Source organism: Astatotilapia calliptera, chromosome 11 (assembly GCF_900246225.1).
Source record: "Astatotilapia calliptera chromosome 11, fAstCal1.2, whole genome shotgun sequence".
In the NCBI taxonomy this organism is placed as follows: domain Eukaryota; kingdom Metazoa; phylum Chordata; class Actinopteri; order Cichliformes; family Cichlidae; genus Astatotilapia; species Astatotilapia calliptera.
This window is the reverse complement of record NC_039312.1, coordinates 15,559,220-15,583,171: the sequence shown is the minus strand read 5'-3', so window position 1 is coordinate 15,583,171 and position 23,952 is coordinate 15,559,220. Positions and strand designations below refer to the sequence as shown.

The 23,952-nt window shown below is 41.6% G+C and overlaps 3 protein-coding genes across 5 annotated transcripts; 1 reads left to right on the top strand and 2 right to left on the bottom strand.

Moving 5' to 3' along the window:
- Nucleotides 1-803: 803 nt before the first annotated feature.
- Nucleotides 804-12,228, bottom strand: dcaf13 (ddb1 and cul4 associated factor 13). The gene is made up of 11 exons (XM_026185419.1): nt 11,986-12,228; nt 11,469-11,668; nt 11,283-11,390; nt 11,107-11,196; nt 10,861-11,016; nt 10,627-10,704; nt 10,434-10,516; nt 10,159-10,323; nt 7,456-7,591; nt 1,723-1,886; nt 804-1,220 (listed from the first exon to the last, which is right to left on the bottom strand). Exons 1-11 carry the CDS (start codon nt 12,203-12,205, stop codon nt 1,133-1,135), a joined length of 1,488 nt encoding a protein of 495 aa, XP_026041204.1. The 5' UTR covers nt 12,206-12,228; the 3' UTR covers nt 804-1,132.
- Nucleotides 12,229-12,686: 458 nt separating this feature from the next.
- LOC113031807 (mitochondrial folate transporter/carrier) lies at nt 12,687-17,712 on the top strand. The gene is made up of 7 exons (XM_026184240.1): nt 12,687-13,174; nt 13,331-13,481; nt 13,851-13,936; nt 14,640-14,794; nt 16,404-16,517; nt 16,701-16,846; nt 16,964-17,712. Exons 1-7 carry the CDS (start codon nt 12,970-12,972, stop codon nt 17,088-17,090), a joined length of 984 nt encoding a protein of 327 aa, XP_026040025.1. The 5' UTR covers nt 12,687-12,969; the 3' UTR covers nt 17,091-17,712.
- A 95-nt stretch (nt 17,713-17,807) lies between these two features.
- LOC113031809 (collagen triple helix repeat-containing protein 1) lies at nt 17,808-23,813 on the bottom strand. 3 transcript variants are annotated; one of them, XM_026184241.1, is made up of 5 exons: nt 23,632-23,813; nt 22,646-22,723; nt 20,743-20,961; nt 20,433-20,649; nt 17,808-18,285 (listed from the first exon to the last, which is right to left on the bottom strand). In XM_026184241.1, the coding sequence occupies exons 1-5, from the start codon at nt 23,740-23,742 to the stop codon at nt 18,143-18,145; spliced, it is 768 nt and encodes a 255-aa protein (XP_026040026.1). In that variant the 5' UTR covers nt 23,743-23,813; the 3' UTR covers nt 17,808-18,142. The 3 variants fall into 3 exon arrangements, with proteins under 3 accessions (XP_026040026.1, XP_026040028.1, XP_026040027.1); XM_026184243.1 differs by lacking the exon at nt 22,646-22,723 and having other exon boundaries at nt 23,674-23,800; XM_026184242.1 differs by lacking the exon at nt 22,646-22,723 and having other exon boundaries at nt 23,632-23,795.
- Between the last annotated feature and the right edge of the window lie 139 nt (nt 23,814-23,952).

Below are 23,952 nucleotides of genomic sequence, written 5' to 3'. Positions count from 1 at the left end.
TGACATTAAACTCATTATACGATCAAAGCAGTTCCACAAACCTCTATCTAGGAGTGTCTGTACCACCACTCCCTGCAAGGCCTTTCTTATCTGGGTGACTTTTATCCTATTGGACATTTCTCAGGTCTGACCCCACAACTATACATTCCTCTTCCTGACCTCTATCACTGTTCCAAAGACAGTCTCCCTCTACCACTTGTTTGTAGGATTTGAAGGACAACATTAAGAGGACAGAGGCTCTACCTAATAAGGGCTCTAAAGTCAATTACCACAAGCGGCTTGATCTGCCATAATAAGCCAAAATAAGAGTGAACTTCTTGAGTTGGATTTGTGAATGACTGAGCTCATAGATTCTTCCAAAGTACAAATAATGACGTTTATTATTATAAATACACATCAAAAAAAAAAACCTGTGTGGATCCATTTGCATATTACATTGAACAGCTCAGAAGCTGATTTGTGGAATTCCAAACATGAAAAAAAATACTTCCTTGCACTTTTTTGGTTGTAAGAATTTTGTATTAAACCCGAGGATTTAATCTGCCCAGTTAAAAGCCTTAAATGGAAAGAAATCTACCACTTATTTATGATTTAGGCTTTAAAAGAAATATTCACGGGATCAATTTACAGTTGCAATTTTTTGAGACTTATGGAAATCCATCAATTTCATTTTGAAGACAACATCCAAAGGTAGGTAGTTACCTATATTATGTGGGCTACATTGGTCAGAAATGGACAGAATTCAGAGTAAATATCTTTGTTTTGTGACTTTGTGATGAAAGCCATCTCTGGTAGTCTGAAAATGAAATTAACACATTTTGTTACATTTTATTCACAGAAAATGACGCATCCATTTATCATGCATCACGCTGAACATCAGTGGTTCCAAGCATGATGCATCTTAACTTTTTATAATTGTCAAGGTGGCTCCTGGGTTGAGAAACGCAAACTTGCACAAAGCAAAGTGGGAAACAGAACCAAACCTAACAGAGTATACTTGGTCTGAATGCATTTTATAGTCTGTGTCCTTTTCCTTTCCACAACAGTCAAGTTCAATCTTCTTCAGAAATCTGAAAAAATATCCATATAGATGAAATCTCAGTCTCTAGTTCTTCTCTCCTTCAGCTTTGGCCTACTTCACCACAGTGACGACATGCTTCTCCTTCTCAGACACCACGGGAACGCTTCCTGGTTTGCTGTGTTTGCGAACATTCCTCTCCCTGAAAAATAACACAAGGAATCATGAATGTGAAATGAAGCTTTCTGGTGAGAATATTCAAGGAAGGATGGAGGGACGGGGAAGGGAGAGAACAGCAAACAGTGAGGATGGTGACTGAATATGAGACTGTTGACCTAACACCTACGTCACAGACAACACTGATGCACTCTGAAAATAATGCATAAAGGACAGATAGTTAATCATTCACAGTTCAAACACATGTCTGACGTATCATAATACTCCTGGTAATTAAGGGGGGAAAAAAAGAAGCTATGAATCACTGGACGGCAGTGCAAACTAGGACAATCAATCCAGCATATAAATGAGTATTTAATGCCAACTGAGACCATGTCATAGAGGGCAGTCCCATCTGTGGTATTTTCCATCAGGCTGGTGTGACTGCTTTAGGTCAGACATTTCCTGACATCATGGATAAAGAGTGACTTTAATGTGGCTCCTATAACAAAATCAGTTTCTGTGTTATGTAGAAAATGAACGCGTACTTTCTACGACGAGCCTCCTTCATAACCCTCAGCTCCTTGGTCTGGTGGTAGATGGTCTTTGGTAGATGTCGGTGGCGAGCGATGCGCCTGATTTGTGGGTGGTGCTGGAACTTCTCTTTTAGTTTCTGACTGTAGTTGGCAGCCTCTCTCTCCCTGGGGGCCAGCTATATCACACCAGAGAGGAAGAAGTTATTACATAAAACAAATTTTAAAAACGATGGAAAAATTAAGAGAGGAGATGAGTGAGAGATCAAAGAAGACATCAAAGAAGGCAAAGAGAGAAGACGACAATTAGGAGAAAATGTATACTGGGGTCATTGTTGACCCTGGAAGCCAAATTCCGCAAGTTAAATTTGGTTGCCCTTCTGCAGCTTTCACACTGCGTGACCACCAGCAGCTCAGGTCTGCTTCGTTGTCATGGAGCTATAAAACAATCCATCCTCAGACCAGTCAAAAGACTTCCTATTTCCGTTTGATTTAAAACATGGCGTTCAAGTTATTGCAGAACTGGGCCCTGTACTATGAAGCAAGCCCAGCATATCGAGGGTAGGGCTGTTTGATATAACGATATATATCGGATAACGATATAAAAACATCCATCGTTTCATTTTACGCTATCGTTTGTTTCGTGGTGTCGCAAAATAAACTGTTCACGGCAATATTTTTTCATTGTTTTAATGGTCACTGTAGTGGCTATATTAATTTCTTAAAGTTCTCTCTTTCTCTTATATTTAATATAACCACACTATGGACAGACAAGCGCCTGTTTCTATGCGTTGTCGCTAGCAGCAACGACGGTAAAACCATCGCGTGTCCACTTGTTTATTTTCCACATAAACCTTTCACAATAAAGCTCATGATCCTGTTGAGACTTCTCAAAATAAACTGAATCACGTGAAAAGGTATGCAGAGTGTTTACAGATGAGAAGCAAAAAAGAGCCGCCAGGTGCTAAAAAAATAAACCTTAAACGTTAGAACAGGCGCTTGTCCGCAGCACGCCGTGTAATAAATACTCAAAGAAATGGCGGCCGTTACAACTTATGTCTAAAAATGTATGGTTTAATGCATCGGTTAAAACACTTGACTCCAGGTACACGACGCCCAGCTTGAAACACTTCAGCTGCCCGAGATTCACAGAATTTACAGAAAATGTTAAATTTTTGTGATTTATATCGTCATTGGGACGATAGATGTTTTATATCGGGATATGAGATTTTGGTCATATCGCACAGCCCTAATCCAGGGTATATTTCTATTATCTGGATCCACTTACCCCAACGTCGGCAATCAGGATAAGTAACACACACACGCACGCACACGCACACAAACCCTTGTTCTCATCTAACTCTGAGAAAGAAAGTAAATATAATTACATAAATATCTCCTCTGAGACAGTCATGATGTGCAATTAAATACAGGTTTTTTTCAGTGAATACTGGTGGTGACTTCTTTCAGCCACAAACAGGAACGTGCTCAGTGGACTTGTTAAATTGCTATTCTAACAGTGCTTGTTTAGAGCTGCAGTTACGGTATGTTGTCTAATGTTATAAAATGTTGGACAATACACTAAGCAGTAACTTCTTTTTGACAACATGTTCACTCAAAACTGAATCAATGTCTGTTAAAAAGTTTAAAAAAAAAAAAAAAAAAGCCGGTGGCTCATAAAAACCACTGGCTAGCTGAGCATGTACTGGCTGGAGCTGCTCCCTTAAAAGGCTTTTATTCTAATTAAAAGCAATGATTTGTCTCAGATTCAATTTGCTAGAGAAGAGCTGTCAGATGCTGATCCTGTTGTACTAGACTAATTCCCCTGGATACAAATACTAAACACTGATTGTATAATCAACAGGAAATTCAAAATATGAGACAGTACACAATTATTCATTTCATAGGTTTTGGTTTGGAGGGATCATACATACCGGTAGCAAGGCTCTTATGAGCCAAACCAAAGTTTCTAACCGGTTACAGTGTGGTGTGAAAACAAAGCATGACACGCTACAGTTGGGGAAGTGGGGGGTATGACGCTTGAGATGAGCGAGTGTAACATAGGGACAGCTGCTCCCAGAGAAAACCTGCACAGGGACAGTGTGACAGTGACTGTTGGCAAAACAGATGAATCTATTTAGTCATTTAGTCATCCTGTCAACCCAAAGTCGAGGGGCCTGCACTACATGGTGTCAGTATTAACTGTAATCCTGCTGAGGCTCTGAAAACTTAAGCTATACACACCCAACCCTCTGCAGAAACCGCCACCACAATAAACCTTCCACTGCTATTAAAACTAAACTCACACACACGCCCATTCAGCTATCTTAGTGAGGACCTTTATTGAAATAATGGTTTCCCTAGCCCCTTACCCTAACCCAGACCTTCCCAAAGTGTGGGGCCCGCCCCCTGGGGGGGCAAAGCCATTGCAAGGGGGGTGCGGAATGAAAAGGAGGAGAGAAAAAAACGCTTGGACACTGCTAGCACGGGGCGCCCACAGAAACGCAAAGCAGGAGATGAAGCATAGCTGAATATGTTTCCAAACCAACTTCATTCTAAGCCAAAGACTAGAAAATATGGTGAAGCATATCTTCCCTTTGGCTTCACCTGCACAAGTGCCAAGGTAGGTCTCCCCTGCAGAATTGGTTTTCCCTGCATCGAGAGAAGCGCTGGGCTGTTCAAATCACGGACAAACAATATCCCACAGTTGTTTATGTTTTTAAACCCGTTTTGCACAGAGAGGCATTGCTTAAAAAATGTATTGATAGCAATGAAAAAAACCAAAAAAAACTGCACGTAAAATAATCACATCGTGACGCCTCTGCCTTTGTAAATGGAGGGACAGTAACTGTGTTTGTAAATGTAAGCGTGTAAAACCTGAAGATAGTCAGATTAACAGTATTTTGTCTCTACCTGCCATTCTGCAATTCATCTCATGTAAACAATAACGTGGCGCACAGCGTGACGTGAAAAAGGCACATACCTTTGACGTTGCGTGACCAACTCTGTATTCCTCGTCCACACGTAAACGCAAAAAAGGAGTTTGAAAAAAATCTCCGTTTTCGGTGATTCGTAACGTCGTTTACGTGTGGACGAAACAGCTGCATTTTCAAAAATACCCGTGTAGTTGCGGACGTAGCGTAAAAGAGTTAGTATTTTATTACTACCTGTAATTTATTGCAGATTACTTGTATTTGCTTAATTGTTTACTAAATGTTTGAGGTGTGAAATAAACCGCAATGGAGCAAAATATGGGTGTGTGTGGTTGGAGGATGTGTTTGTGCGTGTGCGTGCGTGCATGCACGTGCGAGGGGGGGGGGCCAACATTTTTCTTGTAAAACAAGGGGGGCCCAGCAAAAAAAGTTTGGGAACCACTGCCCTAACCATTAAAAATGAATTCACACCCCACTTAATCTTTTCTTTTTTTAATTTGTTTTTAACCTTACACTAGACTATAATTTACAAAATGAGCCACGTTTTGTAGCAAGTCCTAAAACTGTCAGCTGATTCATTTGGAAAGTGTTTAGTGAGACCGCTGCTTCTCATAACTTAAGCGGGATCACTTTCCCCACAGACTTCTATACAACTGGATTTCCTTTTGCAACCACCTAAGCTGGCCTCCTACTGGTGTCTAGAGAGAATGCACATCCAGACTGCCAAAGAGGCTTATAACCAAATTGAGAGTTTCATTATGTCCGTGCTTTCATTGTGAGGTAAAAGTAAAAAAGAAAAAAAACTAGCAATGTGAGAAATATTCCACTACGAAACAGCTCTACACTTTGACTCTATGAGTCAACCGTCACACACAGATCCAGACTAGTCACTGAATATAACGTTTTGTCGTCTTCTTGGGACACCTACTTCACAGCCTGTCTCCCTGACATGCCCGGTTATATGGAACTTGGCCTTCAACTTGGAAATGGTATTAGGGCTCACTCTAGTAATTCTGAAACTTGGTTTTGTAGAACATCAGCTTGAAGTTGCTCTATGGCACAGATCGAGATCAGTCACATGTGGCATGCTTGGAACACACACCAAGTGACGGCTGTAGCAGGGTCCTTGCTCACAGTTGCTGCTAATCAGGGACTTGACCGTCATCACCAACCAGCTCAACCAACTGATGCCTTTTTCCTTACAATCGTGTAACTATTAAGAGGAGAAACTTTCCAACAGTATAAGCTTTATTACCAAGATGCACAGTTACAACAAAGAAGTCATCGACCAAATGCAAATTTTCTTACTTTTTGTGCAAAGTTTATACATTTTTAGCAGTCTGTGCTACCTTCAATCCAAACTCCACAGACAGGCTGTGGATACCTGTGTGTATTTGCTTTTGTTCCGTCGGTGTTACCCCAAACCATTTTTAATGTTTCCGACTTATCCATGTGTAACTTCAGTCAGCGTGTATTGTGCTCTGTTCTCTTTTGGTAGTTACACTGTGGCTTAAAGTCTACAGTGTACACACCAACAGCTGTTGCTGCTTTGCCGCTTTCCCTCTTGTCTGACTTATGTTTTATCAAATTCTCCATGTTTCCTAATATCTGCTATCAACTGATTAAGTAGAAGGTTATAACAAGATGCAAAAGACTGAAAGCAAAACCCAACTCATAACAAAGCTACAATGCCTTGTTTCAGACTGTAAACGCCTTAAAAAACATAAAAACTAAATCACAAGCACTATATTTTCATGTTATTGACTCAAAAAGTAACAAAGCATGTGAGCATCAATAATTCAGTTGCGTTGACTCTTAACATCTTTTAGGTCTTGGTCTGAAATACAAAGGGTTAAGCTAGAACTGGAGTAATGTGCAGCATCAGATAGAGAACTCCCCGTCAGTGCAGCGTGCTGTACTGATGGTGACACAGACAAAGCCTTGAGTCGGCGTTTCAGCATTTCCTGATAATTAAAGACCATCTGAGTACAACTTGAATGTTAATGCTTCATTATTTTCAGAGTGGCCCCCCGCTTTAAGTGATTGGCCGATTTTAAACTGCTGATAGGAGCAGCCCTTGTCTGATCTCTTTAAGTGCAAAGCTTGCAAATAAATCTCCCCTTACACAGTTACAGTAGAACAAGTGCCAAAAGCAGGCCAGTTTTCCACTCGGAGCCTGCATTAAGAGAATAGGCGAGAGTGAATCCGATTAGTAATGAAAGATGGCTGCTGGAGATGGCACGAGAGAGGCAGCTGATCTTCGTGAGTCAGCCACGACCAGGATTGACAATAGCACAATATAAATGCTGATTTCTGCCATTAAAACCTACATAAAAAAAATTATTGCATTAACGCTCTCTAACAAAGACAGCTGGAGTGGAAATTTGGGAGAATGCTTTGTCGATGATTTGTTAAATAACTGCACAAGCACTGAGTTTTTTTGCCCCCCCCCCCCAGGTGCCCCTGTGCCAACCGGTACATTGTACTTATTGAGAGAGTGACTCTACCCTAAGTCAGCATCCATCAGGGCACTTGGCAACAGTAGTGCCGTAGCTCCTGGCACAGTCACCCACTCTTACACTGCTGAAGGTGGGCGCAGAGCCACAGCGGTGTCGAAGAATCCAGCTAACTCATAAAACAAGTAATAAAGTGAAGGAGAAAGATATAGTGTGTTTGACAGCTGAGGAAAATACAGCTGCCGACTGGCAGGTAGACATCGTGATGAGGAATTACCTGAAAAGTTGCCAAGAAGCAGCAAGTTGCCTTTGATATGAAATCAGTAGGAATAATGGAGAGAAGACGAGGGCAGACTCACCACTCCTAGTTTCTCGGCTGCGTTGGCTTTCCACAGTCGGATATTCATCTCGTCTGAGCCGCTCAGGATGTACTTGTTGTCTGCAGACCACTTTATACAGATGACGTGTTGCATGCGTTTGGTGTGGTACACCTCCCTAAATTTTAATTTTTAAAAGATTGCAAGGGAAACAACAGGAAGCCAGTAATTACTGTACACTGTACACCTAGAGACACTCTTCAAACCACTGATGAAGTGCATTTTATAAGCCAGCCCTCACCAAAACAACTCTTGTATTATGACAGAAGAGGGCTTACAGAAATGTGGTTACACAGCTCAGGTTTGTTGTTGTGGAGCTAGAGGTTTTTTGTGTTTATTTGTTTGTTTTTAAACAGCACCAGGTAATAAACAGGTATCATGATAATGTTTAATATCTGCTTTCTGATTACATAACAGAATTGAGCCTATAAGTAGAGTAATTAGTAACACTTGTGCTCTATCTGCTTTGATCTCACAAAAAAAGGGGGAAAGTGATGCAAAAATACTATATTTCTACTTGCTGCCTACTTACTAATTGCCACGTAAGCCCTCACCAGCCCATGCTGTGATGCTGTCCGGCTGGCAGCTAATGTAACACTACTACGGCTATTTGTTCTGGAGCTTGACAACAGTACAAACAATACAGCATGTACTATTAAGTCACATAGAAACCAAACAACGGGTTTGTTTTTTTGTGGTTCATTATCAACCAGCAGCCATAATCTGCTACTGTGTTCAACACATGGCCTTTTTCACAGGGTGTGTTTGGAGCATTTTGACATTATCCTAGTAGAAAATTCACAGCTGTTATTATTACACTTGCAATTGATTTAAGTTAATGTTTAACAGATATAATAAATAATATACTCAATATTTAATCAATTCAAGCCATCAGCAAAAACACATTGATTTATTGCTTTTCCTTTTCAAAGACATTCTTCAGCTAAAGCCTTAATAGATCATTAAAGATTAAAATATGAGCCAATTAACATTAGCTGTGTAACAGTTCTAAAACAGACTTAAATTGAGATACGAAGATTGTATAATGTGCAATATGAGTATTGTATTATGATGTTCATAAATTATATCATGGCAGAGAGGAAGAGCCAGTAATTGCTTCATTACTGTAGCACTACCAGCTAGTAGCTTCTGGTATGTTAGCTAGCTTTGTGTAAATATACACAGCTTATCTGAGCTGTTATCCTCATCTTCTCCTGATTTTTGCTAAATAAAGCGAATATTTCTTTGTTGCTGTTCAAACAATGTGTTTAAATGTAAAGGAAGAAGTGACACTGAAAACCTTTTTTAATAAAATGTATAACTGCATGCTAATTAGCCAGAAGCTAATGTTATTTTGCTAAATAGCAAACGGTCAGTAAATAGCACTACAGACATTACGCGAGAGAGAACTGGGAAGTCAAACCAATGCTGAATTCTGAAATGCTAATAATTGTTTAAATTAAACTTCATTTAAATGAGGCTTCAAAAAAAAAAAAAAATCCTGACAGAGTGTTCATAAATGCTTCAACATGGTTTCCATGTGGCGAGTCCTCCTACAGGTACCCGATTAAAGCCATAGACAATATAAAAGGTGGATACAGCTTCTGGTTCTGAAAAGTGAAGCCATCAGGGTCCATTAGCAGTGGTTGCTTAAACACAGGCAGTCTTATGGAAGGGAAAAGGGACCACCCACTTTTTAAAATGCTCCAAATTCCCCATCCTTTTTCTCCAGTCTTATCAGAAAATCCTTATATACAGAGTTTTGACCCTGGAACCAAACTAACTATCTACAAAAGTGAATAACAAACATTAAAATGTCCTTCACCTTTCTTATAAAATTTAATCCTTTTCCTTTTTGTAGTGTTTATATGGTTAAAAACAGTGATGAATAATAATATTTTTGAATATATTTTGCAGTTTGTGTTGTGTATATAAAGTAATGCAAAGCCCAGTTATAGATCTAGTGCAGTGTTCCTGACCTGACATTCAGTTTTAATCAGACAGACTTGTGGTTGCAACAGGAGCACATACCGTCATTTCAATACTCATTTTACGTCTGCTTTGGATTATTACAATGTTGTGGCTCATAATCAAAAGCCCTATTGAGAATATGAATGGGATTTTTACTTCCTAAACCTCAGTGTTGAGGTTCATAGAAGTCTATGCAAAATCATCGCTCCGACTTTACCTTGGAAAACACTGAGTTTACGCGCTCAGTCACTCGTTTTGGATAATACTGCATAAAACATTAAGTGACTTTTGTAAATTTTGGTCACCAACCAATATGCTCATTGGCTGACACATTTTGATTGACAAAATGGCCTAAAACACCGAAGAGAGCGAAGGTGAAAACATTCATCAATACAGAGCTTCACAAACCAGAAGGCAACATCACGGTTGCTACATCCATTTTTTAGTTGGTCTATAATCAGGCATGGCAGTCTGGTGAGAGCTGCAGTGTTTAAAAGTCATGAAAGTAAAGAATGAAAGGAAATAACATCAGAAGAATTACATATTTTTTTTAAGTTATTCCCACTCAAAGGGGGTCAAAAACAAAGCTATGAACCAAACCAAAGGATTTATGCTATAATTTAATTGCACCACAAATTATACAGCATAGTCAGCAACAGTACAATTTTTCCTAACACTTTGCTGGCACCATAAAGTTTGATCAGCATTACTGACCTGCTGTGTCCACCGTCCTTGGCGAAGATTCGGATGGTCTTGTCAAAGCTAGCAGACACAAACTCCTTCCCCGTGGGAGCATAGTCAACATCTAGCACAGCAGACACATGGTCCATGTGTACCGTGATGGGCTTGGCCAGGTACCTCATGTCATATGTGTAGAGGCTGGTGAAAAGGAAAAAAACAAAAAACAGTTTCTATGAGCTGGGGAAAAAAAAAAAAAGAAAAGGACCAGCTAAAATATGATTAAATCAGAGTTTCTTTCCTAGACTCACTTGTAGTCCTCATTTGCACATGTGAAGTAATAGGCTTCCATGGGGTTCCAGCTTAGCGTGTTGCTCCTCATTGTCATGATGACCTTAAGAAGAAAGTAAGAGCAAAAAGTAGCTGATTATCATGCCGCATCCATGTAAATTAACAGGGAGATAAACAGATGCATTCCTGCACAAACTGTAAGGGAAGATTTACCTTTTTAAGTGGTGTAGATTCCCTCATGTCGTAGAGCACTATACTCCTGTCAGAGGCACAGCTTGCAAGAAGTTCAGTCTGTGGAGAGGATAACCCTTGACTTTATTTATCAGCACATGTGTTGGCTTTAAGTCGCAATAAACACCTGTGAGCTTATACGTCCAAGCAACCTTTTTCGTCACATGACTGGAGGGCGGGGCCCATGTATGTGAGATGTAGCACGTGGTATCTTACCTCCACAGGGTTAAAGTGCACAGAGCTGAAGCTGTCTACACCCCAGGTGAAAGAGCGGATCGGGCTGCTCCTCTGCTCATCCCAGATGTCCACCTGCTGGCCGCACGTTGCAAATACAGGATCGTTCTGATGATGATCCAGACCTGTGTACACAGTCTACAAAGGACATTTTTTTTTCATTCATACTTCACTGATACATGAATATGCAATTCTATGCGATGAAACAGCAAAATTATTACAGCATACTTTGCCCAGGATGGTGTTAATTGGCTCCTCTTCTTCTCCGTAGCCTGGTGATTCCATCTTCCATTGTTTGATTGTTTTGTCGTCACCGACCTGTTGCAGAAAAAGAAATCATGTTAGATGTCAGCTAATATGAAGTCAAACAATTCGGAAAAGTCTTCAAAAAGATGATCAGTTACCGTAAAGAAAGAGGTCCCACAGTAACGCACAACCATTCCCCGCACAAAACCTTCATGTGCCTGAAGCGTCCGAACGCACTCGTGTTTGGACAGATTCCACACCTTCACCTGAAGATCAAATCCAAAAGGAGAGTCCTGTCAGTTTGCAAGAATGGCTGAGATAAAAGGAAATGCATCTCTACATACCTCCCCATCACAGGAGCCTGACAGCAGGGTGGAGAGGCTCTTTGCGTGCTTGGCCATACAGTTCACCCCATCTCTGTGACCATCCAGCGAGGCCACGAAAGGCTTGGCAAACACACGCTCCAGCTTGGTGGCGTTCAGAGCTCGAGTGTACTCCCTGCTCACCTCAAACGGATGAAGGGACGGGTCATAGTTTCTGGGGACTAAAAATACACAGCAGTCACTTCTTTATGTGCTCAAAGAAAAGAGCATTTCCATTAATTAAAAAAAAAAAAAATCCAAGCGTGCAGGTATGTTGCTGCTAACCAAGTCAAGTAACACAGACTGTTTAGGCTCCATAATAAGGAGTTTAGAAATATGTGAAGCAAAATTTGTAATTCCGAACGTGCTAAATGCAAAGACAGCTTTGCAAAATTAGATTAAAAGCATGACTGTTGTGTCAATAGCTTTAATCAGATGCTAACACTGTAGCTCTTTCGTATGTATGCTGTTAGCTATTTAGCCGAAGAGTTTCACTTACCGCGCTGAATATCCAGTTTGGTCTCCCGGACATAATCATCCGGATTCCTTGCGATGACTTTAACTTTCATTTGGTAGCGGAGGGGCACACGCTTACAGAAAGGGAAAATTATAGCAACAAAAATATTAGCAAGTAGTGAACACACCAGCCATGTGTTGATAGTGAACAGAGTCGGCGATCTCGCGTTGCATTGTGGGATGCCCGGTCCTCCTGGTTGCATCACTCACAAGTAAAGAAACGAGTACTAAAGTTACAACATTTAGAAAGAGAAGGACCGGAAATAGTTTTTTCTTTTGTTTGTTTTCAGCTAAATCAAGGAAAACCAACGCCAACCTTCTGAGAAAGGTTCACGGAGACATCAAGCGACCTTTACCGAAGACACTTGAGAATAAGATATAATAATTAAGGGCAATATTACAAAATTATGAATAAATAATAGATATAGAAAAGCCTGTAAAAGCGCTACTTAAATCATTATTTGAATAACCAAACTGATTATATGTAATTTATGTGGAAAACAGTTTTAATATAGTTAAGTTTTATCAAAAATGTCTCCGAACCATCATACAAAATATGTCGACGTAACTAATCCTAACTTTTGTATTAGTAAAATAAATAAATGAATGAATACAGCATATTTCATGTGTGAATTATTTTTGAAGTATTTAACCGGAAGTACTATTTCAACAACGGGAACTTGTCATTACTTAATAATAACAGCAAGGTCGAGCACTGGGTCTGCGACTTGACTCTTGGAGAGTGCGTTATACCTGTGAGGTACCTCCGGATGTCAGAAACGTGGTGCGTCATTAGCACAGGAGAGATATGAGGACGCTGTTCCGTCCTCGTACTGTATGGAAACTGCAGCAGAGTAAGCGAGGGGTCGCCTCAGTTTTATAGAGAGTTACATTTTGACACGCTGCGTGCTTGCGGTGTTGTAAACACTGCTATCTGGTAGGATCTAGCTAGGTAGCTAAGTTGCCCATGAGCATGAGCTCCGCTCCAAATCACGGTCCCGTTTCAGAGACAGGACTGCCCGGCAAACCCGTGTCCGCTGTCTCGTTCGGCGGACGACTACAGAAGGTCTTTAGCCATGTGAAGGTAGAAAACCTGATCGCGGGACTCAGCGGGGGAGTGGTGTCAACTCTGGTGCTTCATCCTTTGGACCTGGTCAAAATCAGGTTTGCAGGTACGGCATGAAAATATGAACTTTTAAAATCAATTTCCTTAGTGTCTGATGTGTCATGCTGCTATGACTTTACTTGAATCTGCTAAGAAACTACTGCTATGATGTGTTTAATTTGTATCATATGACTTCAAGGTCCGTAATGTCTTTTAAATGCAGTAAGTGATGGACTTGAATTAAGACCGAAGTATAGTGGCATGGTGCACTGCATGAAGAGTGTCTGGCAGCAGGAGGGACTGAGGGGACTCTATCAAGGCGTGACACCCAACGTTTGGGGTGCTGGTGCATCTTGGGGCCTCTACTTCTTCTTGTACGTAAGCTATAAGCTTTAATGAGGACATGAAACGCTACACATGAAAGATAATTTACATCATGGAGCCCTGTTCGCAAAAACTGACGTAGGTGTAACACTTTCTGTGAAGCTAGATCACTTTTGTGCTGTCCCTGGCTGTTACAATGAGTTTTACGTTAAGAAACTGAGGATGTACTGTCCACTTTCACTGTCTGACTCTTTAGCAGTAAGTGGCTGCTTGTTGTTTTGTTAGCTGCACTGAAACTGGAGAATCTAGCTGTTAGCCGTAATGTTCGGGTTTGTACAACACCCTATGAATGAAAAAAGCAGCATGTATGACTTTACAACTGCAAGATGTCTTATTGCCCTTGCCCTGTTCCCTCACAGCTACAACGCAATCAAAGGGTACACAAAGGAAGGTCGTCAGGCTGAACTGAGTGCCACAGAACACCTGGTGTCAGCGGCTGAAGCTGGTTAGTACTACCCGTGTTTGAACGCTGCTGCACTCCCCCACCATATAATCAGCACATGATCAATAACAGCAGCTAGATATGACTGCTACAAGCTGGTAGTAACTGACAGGGAGTTAGTTACTTGTGGTTCAGGGCAGCCTTACATGCTTGTGTGAATGGGGGAAACGAAGGCATTTACAGCCTTCACAAGATTTTCAATGGAAATAAATTGAAGAAGCCGATGACAGGGAGGTTTTATAGCTACAATCAACAGTATAAAAAATGAAACCAAAACAGATGTTTTATTGATTTGATCTTGTGATTTATTTTTTATTTTTTATTTTTTTCTTTCCCGCCATCAGGCACTTACACCATTCTAATGAGAAGGTTAGAATTATACCTGGGTGGCATTAAAGAGCCTAGTGCACAAATGCACTCTGTTGCGCTTCTTGTTCAGTTTGGTGACACGGTGAGCTAATTCCAAACTGTGTTGTGCACAAACAGCTGGGCATTTGTGTGAGATCTCTAGCACAACTTCAAATAGGTCTTTTTTCCTGTACCACTTTAAAGTCAGGAAGTCCTTGGTCCTGTTCGTCAAGTCATAGATATTGAGTTATAGTAAATGACTCTTCACTGAGGGGCCTGTGTGCTAATCATGGGTCTAACAAAGTAATAGAAGTCACGTGTGTTTCCTAGTGACATTTCCTTTCTTGTCCTTGCCTAGGCATCCTCACGCTCACCCTTACCAATCCAATCTGGGTGACCAAGACCCGGTTGGTGCTGCAGTACAGTGCTGACCGAAATGGCAAGCAGTACAAGGGGATGTTTGATGCTTTGGTTAAGATCTACCGCCATGAAGGAGTGTCTGGACTCTACAAGGTGAGACATGAGTGTGTTAGTGTTCCTTATGATGTAAGATTGCATGGTTAGCAAGTTTAAACATTTGGGAGGGGTGGCTTAAACTGGGAGATTTTTCTACACCTGTTAATGCCAGAATGTTTTAGTAGTCTTTATTACTTCCATATATTTATTCTCAACTTTCCTTCTTTAAAATATTATCCCTGTTGAGTAACACTCACAGACATAATTTCCTCGTCCATGCTCCTTTGTGTCTGCCTCGTCCCAGATGGTGAGATTCAGTGTAACAAGTTGATAACCCTCATTTGTGGCAGCTTTTCTGTCATTTGTTTGGTTCAGCTTAAACATGCATACCCACTCATAAAGAAATCACAGGCATCTCAGCTTTGTTATTGAGATGGCACACTAGCAACAATTCCTTAAAGACCTGACAAAAAAAAGTAGCCCACTGTGGTTTTCAGACTACCTGTTGGTGTCAGAGGAGAGACTGTGCTGTCGCTCTCTTAGATACCAACATGGTGTGTTTGTGTGTGTGGTGGGGATCATTAGGTTTACCACCAAACATTCAGTGGAGATTAGGACTCATATTTCATATTCAGATTTTGGGAGTAAGTACACTCATTGTTAAAGAAAGAAGGCTCGGCCCTGGTGCAGCTTTTGTTGGTTTGCTGAGTGATGTCCTGGCATGTTTTCTTTTTGAATTATTTAGCTTTTTTCATGTTTCTAAGTGGGGGGACAAATTAATGTGTTCTGAATATCCCATCAGATCTCACTTTTGCTTATTTTGATAGGAATACTGAAGACCCCGTAGGCGCTATTGACTTTAATCACCACTAGAGGGCATCAGCTACCTTTCTAGCTGGAAAAAAACACAACCCATTTATACAGGAGTGGAGGTTTTAAGCAGTATGTCAGCTTCTTCATTAACAATATTGAATTGTAATTTGCTGTCGGAAATGTTATACCTAAAGTTCAAGAGAAAATAGGGCCAAGGGCCCTTAATTTAATTAAGTTCATTTTCATTTATATAACGCTAAATCACAACAACAGTCACTTCAAGGCTCTTAATATTGTAAGGTATAAACCCTACAGTAAAAACCACAACAATCAGATGATCCCCTATAGCAGGGGTCCCCAATCCCAGTCCACGAGGGCCGGTGTCCCCGCAGGTTTTAGATCTCACCCTGGGTCAACACACCTGAATCACATGATTGGTTCATTACCAGGCCTCTGGAGAACTTCAAGACAGTTGAGACGGTAATTTATCCATTTAAATCAGCTGTGATGGATCAAGGACACATCTAAAACCTGCAGGGACACCGGCCCTCGTGGACTGGGATTGGGGACCCCTGCCCTATAGCAACCAGTTGGCGACAGTGGGAAGGAAAAACTCCCCTTAACAGAAACCTCCAGCGGAACCAGGTTCACTAAGGGGAGACAAGACAAAAGACACACTGTGGAAGAGAGCCAGAGATTAATACGAACTAATGATTAAATGCAGAGGGGTGTATAAACACACAGAGAGTAAAGAGATGGGGAGTCACAGATGTGTGGGCTTTTCAGTGGATAAGTCACACTGTGGGAATTTGAGTGTCAAGTCAGACCGACTTACAGAGTATGTCTTTAAAAGGGTTATGTTCCCGGTCTGCTCGGCACGTCTCATGGAGCACTGCAGTTCATGACTTACGAAGAGCTCAAGAGAGACTACAACAAATACAGAAAAGCACATTCAGACGCAAAGCTGGTGAGTCACTAACCATGAGCCACAGACAGGCTGGAAACATTGTTTAATAAAACTCAGCCATAAGGCTTGTAACTTTTGAGTCTAATGAGACAGAGCCCACAGTTGATAACAAGTGACTCATCAGTTTTCCTACACTGCTCTGCTCCCTTCTTCCTCCTTCCATTTATCTGTCTGTGCAAACAGAACCCATTGGAATACATCACAATGGCAGCATTATCCAAAATATTTGCCGTGGCCACAACATACCCATATCAAGTGGTGCGAGCTCGCCTGCAAGACCAGCACAATAGATACAATGGAGTTATTGACGTCGTGAGACGGACATGGAGGTAAGACACCGATCCACTCACAGTGGGACCGAGCGTGCCGGCCCCGTCTCAGGTTCTGAGCACAGTTCGAGTGCCTGTTATGATTGATGCTTAACATTTTCCCACTTGTCTCCTCAGGAATGAAGGTACCCTTGGTTTCTACAAAGGCATCATCCCCAACTTGATCCGCGTCACCCCAGCCTGTTGCATCACCTTCGTGGTTTACGAGAATGTGTCTCACTTTTTTCTCGGGCAAAATAAATGAGGTTTTAAAAGCAGGGCACGGACTGCCCCGAATGCTGCAAACTCGTGCTGACACGTTGGCGCCGTGCGGAGGAGATGCAGGGGAGGACCGTGTTGATCGACGCCGAGCTGTCGTCGTCCAGTACGTGTAAATGTGCTGAAGTGAAAATCACTCATGTGCACTGAAAATAAGTGTTGCCAAATGGAGCAGCAACAGTTTTTTTTTTCAATACAACTTCCTGACAGTTGGTGAAAAATGGCAGACGCACAATGAAGTTATAGGGAGCATGTCTGTTGCTGTTCACCTTTATGGGGACAATGTTGCTTTAACAGTTTGTTTTTGTTTGTTTTTATTAAATACTGGTAGTGTGAGGGTCTTTTCTAAAGAGGTGGATGAATATTTCATCATGCAGCAGTTTTGTTTACACTTTATGCTTTCTGGCAACAGAGAGATACAGTCTCAACTATAAAACTATGAAAAACTTCATTATAAACATCAAATTCATGATCGGCTCAGGTTCAGATGTTGCAGATGTGTGAAATGATTTGCCTGATGAGTGCTTTTTTTTTCCCTGACGTTTTTGTGTCATTGTATCAGCTGTGCTTTATAAGATTTTATTATAAAATCTAAAATGTGCTTTAAATGCAGTCTCATGCCTGATTCATGTGAATACATTAAATGTTACTTTGTTGTTGCACAGGCAATAAATATGCAGTGTTTCAGAAGTGAGAAGTAACATTTCCTTAAAAAAGAAGTGCTTTATTAACAGTGATAATGCATATAAACAGGTCACAGGAGTACAGAGTTTAAAGGTACTGTCCATGTCTGTTGCTGTACTCTTAACGGCAGCCACAAGCTGAAAAAGCTACAGTACAAAGTTTATTTCCGGTAGACAGAAAAGTACAGTAATCGTAGGCCTGTCGACGGGTGTAGCATTTAAACAAAACTCAAAAACATTCACGTTCCCATCAGTGACGCCTCAGCAAACCACACCTGATCGTTGTGGCGCGTCGGATAACATGCTGTCACGCTACCAAAACTAGGTCCCTCCCATTCGTATTGCTTTATTTTCCTTACTTAGGCAATTCCTCTATGATAATCCTGGATACGGAATTCCAGCCTGTGGATGCGTCTCCTCTTGGATAATCAGCGCAGGTCCCCACCCACACCGCCACATCAACCAGCCCTGCTTTGACACCCTCACACAGCCCCTCAACTGCAGAGAGAGAGACGGAGAGGGAAAAAAAGAGAAGACGGTGCAAATGAATTTCAGGGAACACCCAAACCGAACGCCGAGACAAGTTGTTTTCTGACACAGCGGTGAAAAACTGGGCCTTTCAGGTTTAAAAACAGAAACAAAAAATAATTAAAACCATGTAATCTTTCATGTCTGCAGTCAACACTATTGTCATGTCTGTGCAGTTCATTTAAGGCTGTTCATTAGCTTAGCTTAAAAGGACTGAAGCTGGGGTGGAGCCAGCTTCACTTTCTAAAAGTCCCAAAGCAAAAAAGGGTGATAAATTGTGAGCTGTGGCTTCTTCACTTCCTCCATGAACAATTTGAGGAGCAGAAACTTGTTGTTTCAACTGTTGTTTCAGTTGATAACCCCGTATAATAACCCAGTCTTTTCTTAAAAAAAAACAAAAAACTTTAACCCTTCAAAACCTGCAGCTGAGACAGGTTGTCCCAACATGTTTTTGGCTGTAAATCTCACACACAGACTGTGTGTGAGGCACATGAATCCAATGCTCTAATACTGTGAATCTGAGAAGTGAACTGTTCTACACATCTATACAAGCCCTTTTGGGCACTTTCCAGAAAAAGTCTCCAGGTGTTCATCTCTCAGTTTCTGAAAGAACTGGAGCTGCTGTTACTCGCCCAAATCGCAGTAAAGAAGGGGGCTTGGTTTGCCATGTCAGCCTTGGCACATCAGGTCGCAGAAGGCTAATAAACAACATTTAATGTATTAAAAATACATTAAATGTATTTTTACAAGAAATGGGAGAAACTAGCTGTTTCCCCCGTTTATTGACTTTGTTGTAGCTTAACTAGCTGCTGGAGTGTGCACACAGTTTTCATTTTAGTGTAAAAACCACAACAAAACATGAATTGGTCTGAAGTACAGTTAAAAATGTAAACTACAAAATCTAAGCGTCCTTATGTCCTTCATGTGAACCACTGGATTTAATTACTGCTTGGACTTTTTTCTCTCTTCTTATGGTGGGAAGCAACAGTTTCTTGCAGCAGCAACAGACTAAAAAATGTTCAACAGGAAATTCGTGTCACTCTTCACACAACTGCTTCTCAGGACGTCTGTTGTGAACGGCTCTCTTGAGGTTATTCCTATCTTTAAGTTCTGTCCTCTGACTTGGTTTCTCTAAAAGGTGGATTTTCTTTGAAGACATTCTTCACTAGCTTGACTTTGATGTTTAAAGTTATTGCTCCAGCCAGCATGGTGAGCTGTGCAGGCCCAGAGGCAGCAGAAGAGCTCTAAGACATCATGGTGCCACCACCCTGCTTTCTCCTTTAGAGCCTCCAATCTAGTGTCACTAATTGGAATAATTGGTAACTCGTGGCTCCAACTCTGATGATGCCATCAGCCGAGGGCTTGGAAGTCAAACCTGTTGATCTTAAGTGAGCCTGACCAGTGGAATTCCCATTTCTGTCAGTGTAAAGAAGTTTAATTGCACATTTGATCCCCAAGATATGTTAAAATAAGAAAAGGAAGCACAGTTTTAACAGGTAATCTTAGTTTTTTCTTTTTCTACGTGATAAAGAAATGCTTCTGTAACGGAAGAGAAAAACCTGTCAGCACAATTCTTCAGGCTAAAGTGTAAGAGATGGACATGTTAAATAGAAAATGTTCTTTTTTTATATTATGTATCATCATTTTGGGGTTTTTTGTAAAGAAATTTCTACAGTTGACTGTGAAAAATGTTTTTTAAATCCTATACCTAATGACTTTGGTGTAGCATGAATGGCCATGGGGGAGGTCTTTATCAGTACTGATAAACCTGTAAAACTTATGAAAATACAGTTAAAAATTCAAAACTTTTGCCTTTCTTCACATTTTCCAAAGCTGTGAAATAGGACCAGATTTGAGTCTTTACTGGGCTGATTCTGGCTCCTGGGCCTTACGTTTGACACTCTTGGCTTAGGGGTTCATTGCTTTTCCTAACATGAACGAAAAGAGTGCAACTATTCATGTGTTATGAGCTAAAATATTTTGTGCTTGTTCATAATTAGGACTTGGATGAAGACCTGACATTAATACAGGAAATTCCACTTCACTTAATGTTTCTTTCCATAGCATTACTAGCACCGTGAGGTGGGAACAAGTATTGTTCAGAGTCTGTGTCGTACCTGAGGAAGTTCTGTGGATGTTGATGGTTGAGTTGAGCTCGGGACTCCCTTGGTCTAAGTAAATAATTGACTCTATGGGCAGTGGTCCTGTGCACTCCGCTCCGTTGAAGGTGAAGTACCACCTCTGGCAGCATGCGTTTTTACACTTGAGTCTGAGGGAGCCACTGAAGAGGACTCTGAGGGCGCTGTCAGAGCGCAGCTTGGTGAACGTGCAGTCCTGCGACGCAGAATGGAGCATAAGTGTGTGTTTAATGTGTGTTTGCAGTGATTGAAATGCCTGCATTCCCCACAGATACAGTGAGATACTTACAGCCACTTTACCCAGATCGATCCCGTAGTTCAGCGAGTTCCAGGCACACTGCTTGTAGTTGGGTTTCCAGGGTTCCTCAAAAACTTCAGTAACGCATTCTCCTTTCTCGCCTTTCAGTCCATCGCGGCCTGGGATACCAGGCGTCCCAGGAATGCCGTTGGCCCCAGGGTTACCGTCTCTTCCAGCGGTGCCTGCTGGACCCTGCAGGCAGCTGCCATACTGAAAAAAGAAACAAGGAGAAGAGGACATAGTGAAACAAAACCATACTACAACAACATGATAACAACAGAATCTATTGTTATCAGACTTCCTGTTTTAAGACTGTCTTTCTTCCAGTGAGGTTAAATCCCTGTTTAAACTGCATGCACCACAGACACCTAAATGCTGCCATCCATCCAACCATCACACACAAGGAGCCAGATTACACATCACACAAACAACTGTGCTGAAGGAAGTGCAAAAAGCCGTGTTATCCAAATCAAGCCAAAGCAACATGACCAACAACCATGAAGCCGCCGAGCAAGCAAAACATAGCTCTGCTGTTAATGAGGAACTGAAGGCTCGGCAGTGGCCTAAATTAGTGGCTGTCTGGCCACTCATCCCTTAATGTGATTCATTGTCCTGTTGAACCTTCTGCTATGTTTAAACAGACGCAGCATCCTACTCAGGCTGACTCAAACCCACGCAAACACACACACACAGACGGGGGGGGGGGGGGGGGGGGGGGCGCTTGCCAAGCCTTACCACATGCAAATATAGACACAATGAGGATCTAAATAGATCTGCCCAACGTGTTCCTCAAAGGGACGCTCTGACCAGTAGATTGCAGTGTGTCGTGTAGGTTCAAGCTTTTTTTAGGTGGAGGTGGCTTTTCCTTTGTAAGCAATTAGGGACACAAGTTGACATACAGAAATGTCTCCTCGCCCTTAAGTAAGCATGAAAGGTGAAAGCATTTTGCAGATTTTTGGAAGGTCGTTGTTGCCCTTTTGCTCAGTATGCATCTGTGAAGTAGTTATGGAGAGTAGGAGGGGGGCATGTGTCCAAAAGGCATTAGGGCAAGAAAAAAAAAAAGCAGAGGAGGAGAACAAAGAGCTTTTACACCAACATGGTCAAAGGAGCTTGCAAAGAAAAACACCAACATCTTAACCAGACTTAACCAGACTTGAATCTCTGGGGTGAAGTTAAAAAAAAAAAGTATTTCAGATGATGTAAATCTGAAAAATGCCTGGAAGTTAGAGAGTCAGAGCATTTATCATCAGCTGCTGTGAAACAGATGGTCCAGTGTCTGTTTTAGCCATTACGCGGCTAACGCTGGAGCAACCTGGAGATGTGAGACCTGACATCATCTGTATAGAAGTCTGGGAAGTGTCTGGTGACAGCAGTAGATTGTGGGTTTGTATGCATGAAACTAAATAAAGCTGGAAGCATGGCTTTCATGCACCTTGGCAAAATTAGGTGGCAAAACGTGGAAACGATGCAAGGACTCCCCATTAGTCTTGGAGTTGGGTAAGGAAAAAGTCTTGGTGTTTTACTAAGATTTTTGGAGAGCTTTCAAAGCAGAGTAATGAATGGATCCTCTGTCCACTTCGCCACACAGCTGACTTTTATATTAGCTCCCAGTCTGCTCTTTCTATAGTGGTGCTGGCTGCCTGCATGAATTAGACTCCAGCCCTGCTGAATATTAGTCGTGTACAGTCTGCTACTGTAACTGGAAAACTAAAAGGCTGCAATTGGCCCGAAGAGCTGAGGAATCAGGAGCATTTTATGGGTTAGTCAACACAGAAGCAGGGCTTGAAGCTCTCCTGGAGCATGCAGAGCGGAGCCTGGGTATAATGCTCAGCTTTGCGCGATTTTTAGATTGAAAGGAAGCCGATGAGATGCAAAGCAGTATTTTCGTGATTACCATGTTGGCCAAGTAAGCAGGTCTTTCTTCTCCAGAGTGTCTAGTGCAGTTGGGTTTTTCGGCATCGTTTCCAGTGCACTAGACACAGATGGTGACATAAGGTTTTTTTTTTTCCTTTCTTCTTTTTTAAAATTAAATCACTGTGGTCACGGTTGTGGAATATTAAAGAGAAACTGCTTGGGCGGGCTCGACTGGGTCCAGAAAAATAAATACTAGTTTCACTTCTGTTTGATTCCTAAAAGATTCAACATCTGTGTGTCCAGTTGGTTCCTTCAATCACTAAACAGATGCATCATTGAGGGTTATGAAATCCTATGCATAAACAATGTAAGATTGATAGGTATCGTGGGACTGTGAAATTAAACAGTTGAACTCTGCCTTGGGCACTGTTAAAAATATCATATTACCCAGCTTTAAACGTACATTTAAGTTTTTTGCCCAAATTGCACCCACTTATAAACTATTCAAACAGTCGGATGGATAACAAAGGCCAGCAAACAGTATGAGGCAGACCACAACTTCCTGTTTAGTCCCCCCTTATGTCCACTCAGTCGTGGAGGACAGCCAGATCTGGTCTGGAGTAATAGAAAAGCAGCTGAGTGTATAACAGCTACAAAGTGGGATTTTCTGATGTGCTGCTGTCCACACTATTCTACATGTGGATAAATCTTTTAAAACATTTTTTCCTTCCCTCTAATGTTTAAAGATACAATTTAAAAATAGCAATGCATAGCGCTAGAAAAAAGAAGCCCAGAATGAGTTGTAAAAATAGGCAAAATAGTCAGTGGATGTTAAATGGGATGCACCGAAAAACAACTAAATGACGGTAAAGCTGAGTGTAATAATTACATGTTGACGTGAGCCTTTTTTCTCTCTCCCAGAGTTATAATGCCACAAAATCTGTCCACTCCTCTCCTGCCACATGTCTACTTATTTTGGAAGCTGTCGTTAACGGCTACACGGTAATCTTATCTAACCCCTTTTACCTTGTCGGCGTCAGGATCCTTTCGGTAGCCTCTGCTTCTCACCTTTTCCACCGCATAAAGAGGCAAAGCCAGGCAGGCGAGCAGCAGCAGGCGGACAGCGAGAGGAGACATCACGCGTGCGACAGAGACGGCCGACTACCGTGCGTTCTGCGCGACTCCAGCCGGTTATAGCCCAGAGGGCTGGACCAGGAGAGGGGGAAGGAGCCAGTCACCTCACTGAAATGCACTCTAGGGAAAACATAGCTGTGAGAGTAACGTTAGGGTTAATAACTGACTCACACACAGTCACATTCATTTCCATGTTTAATTGAATATTTTATC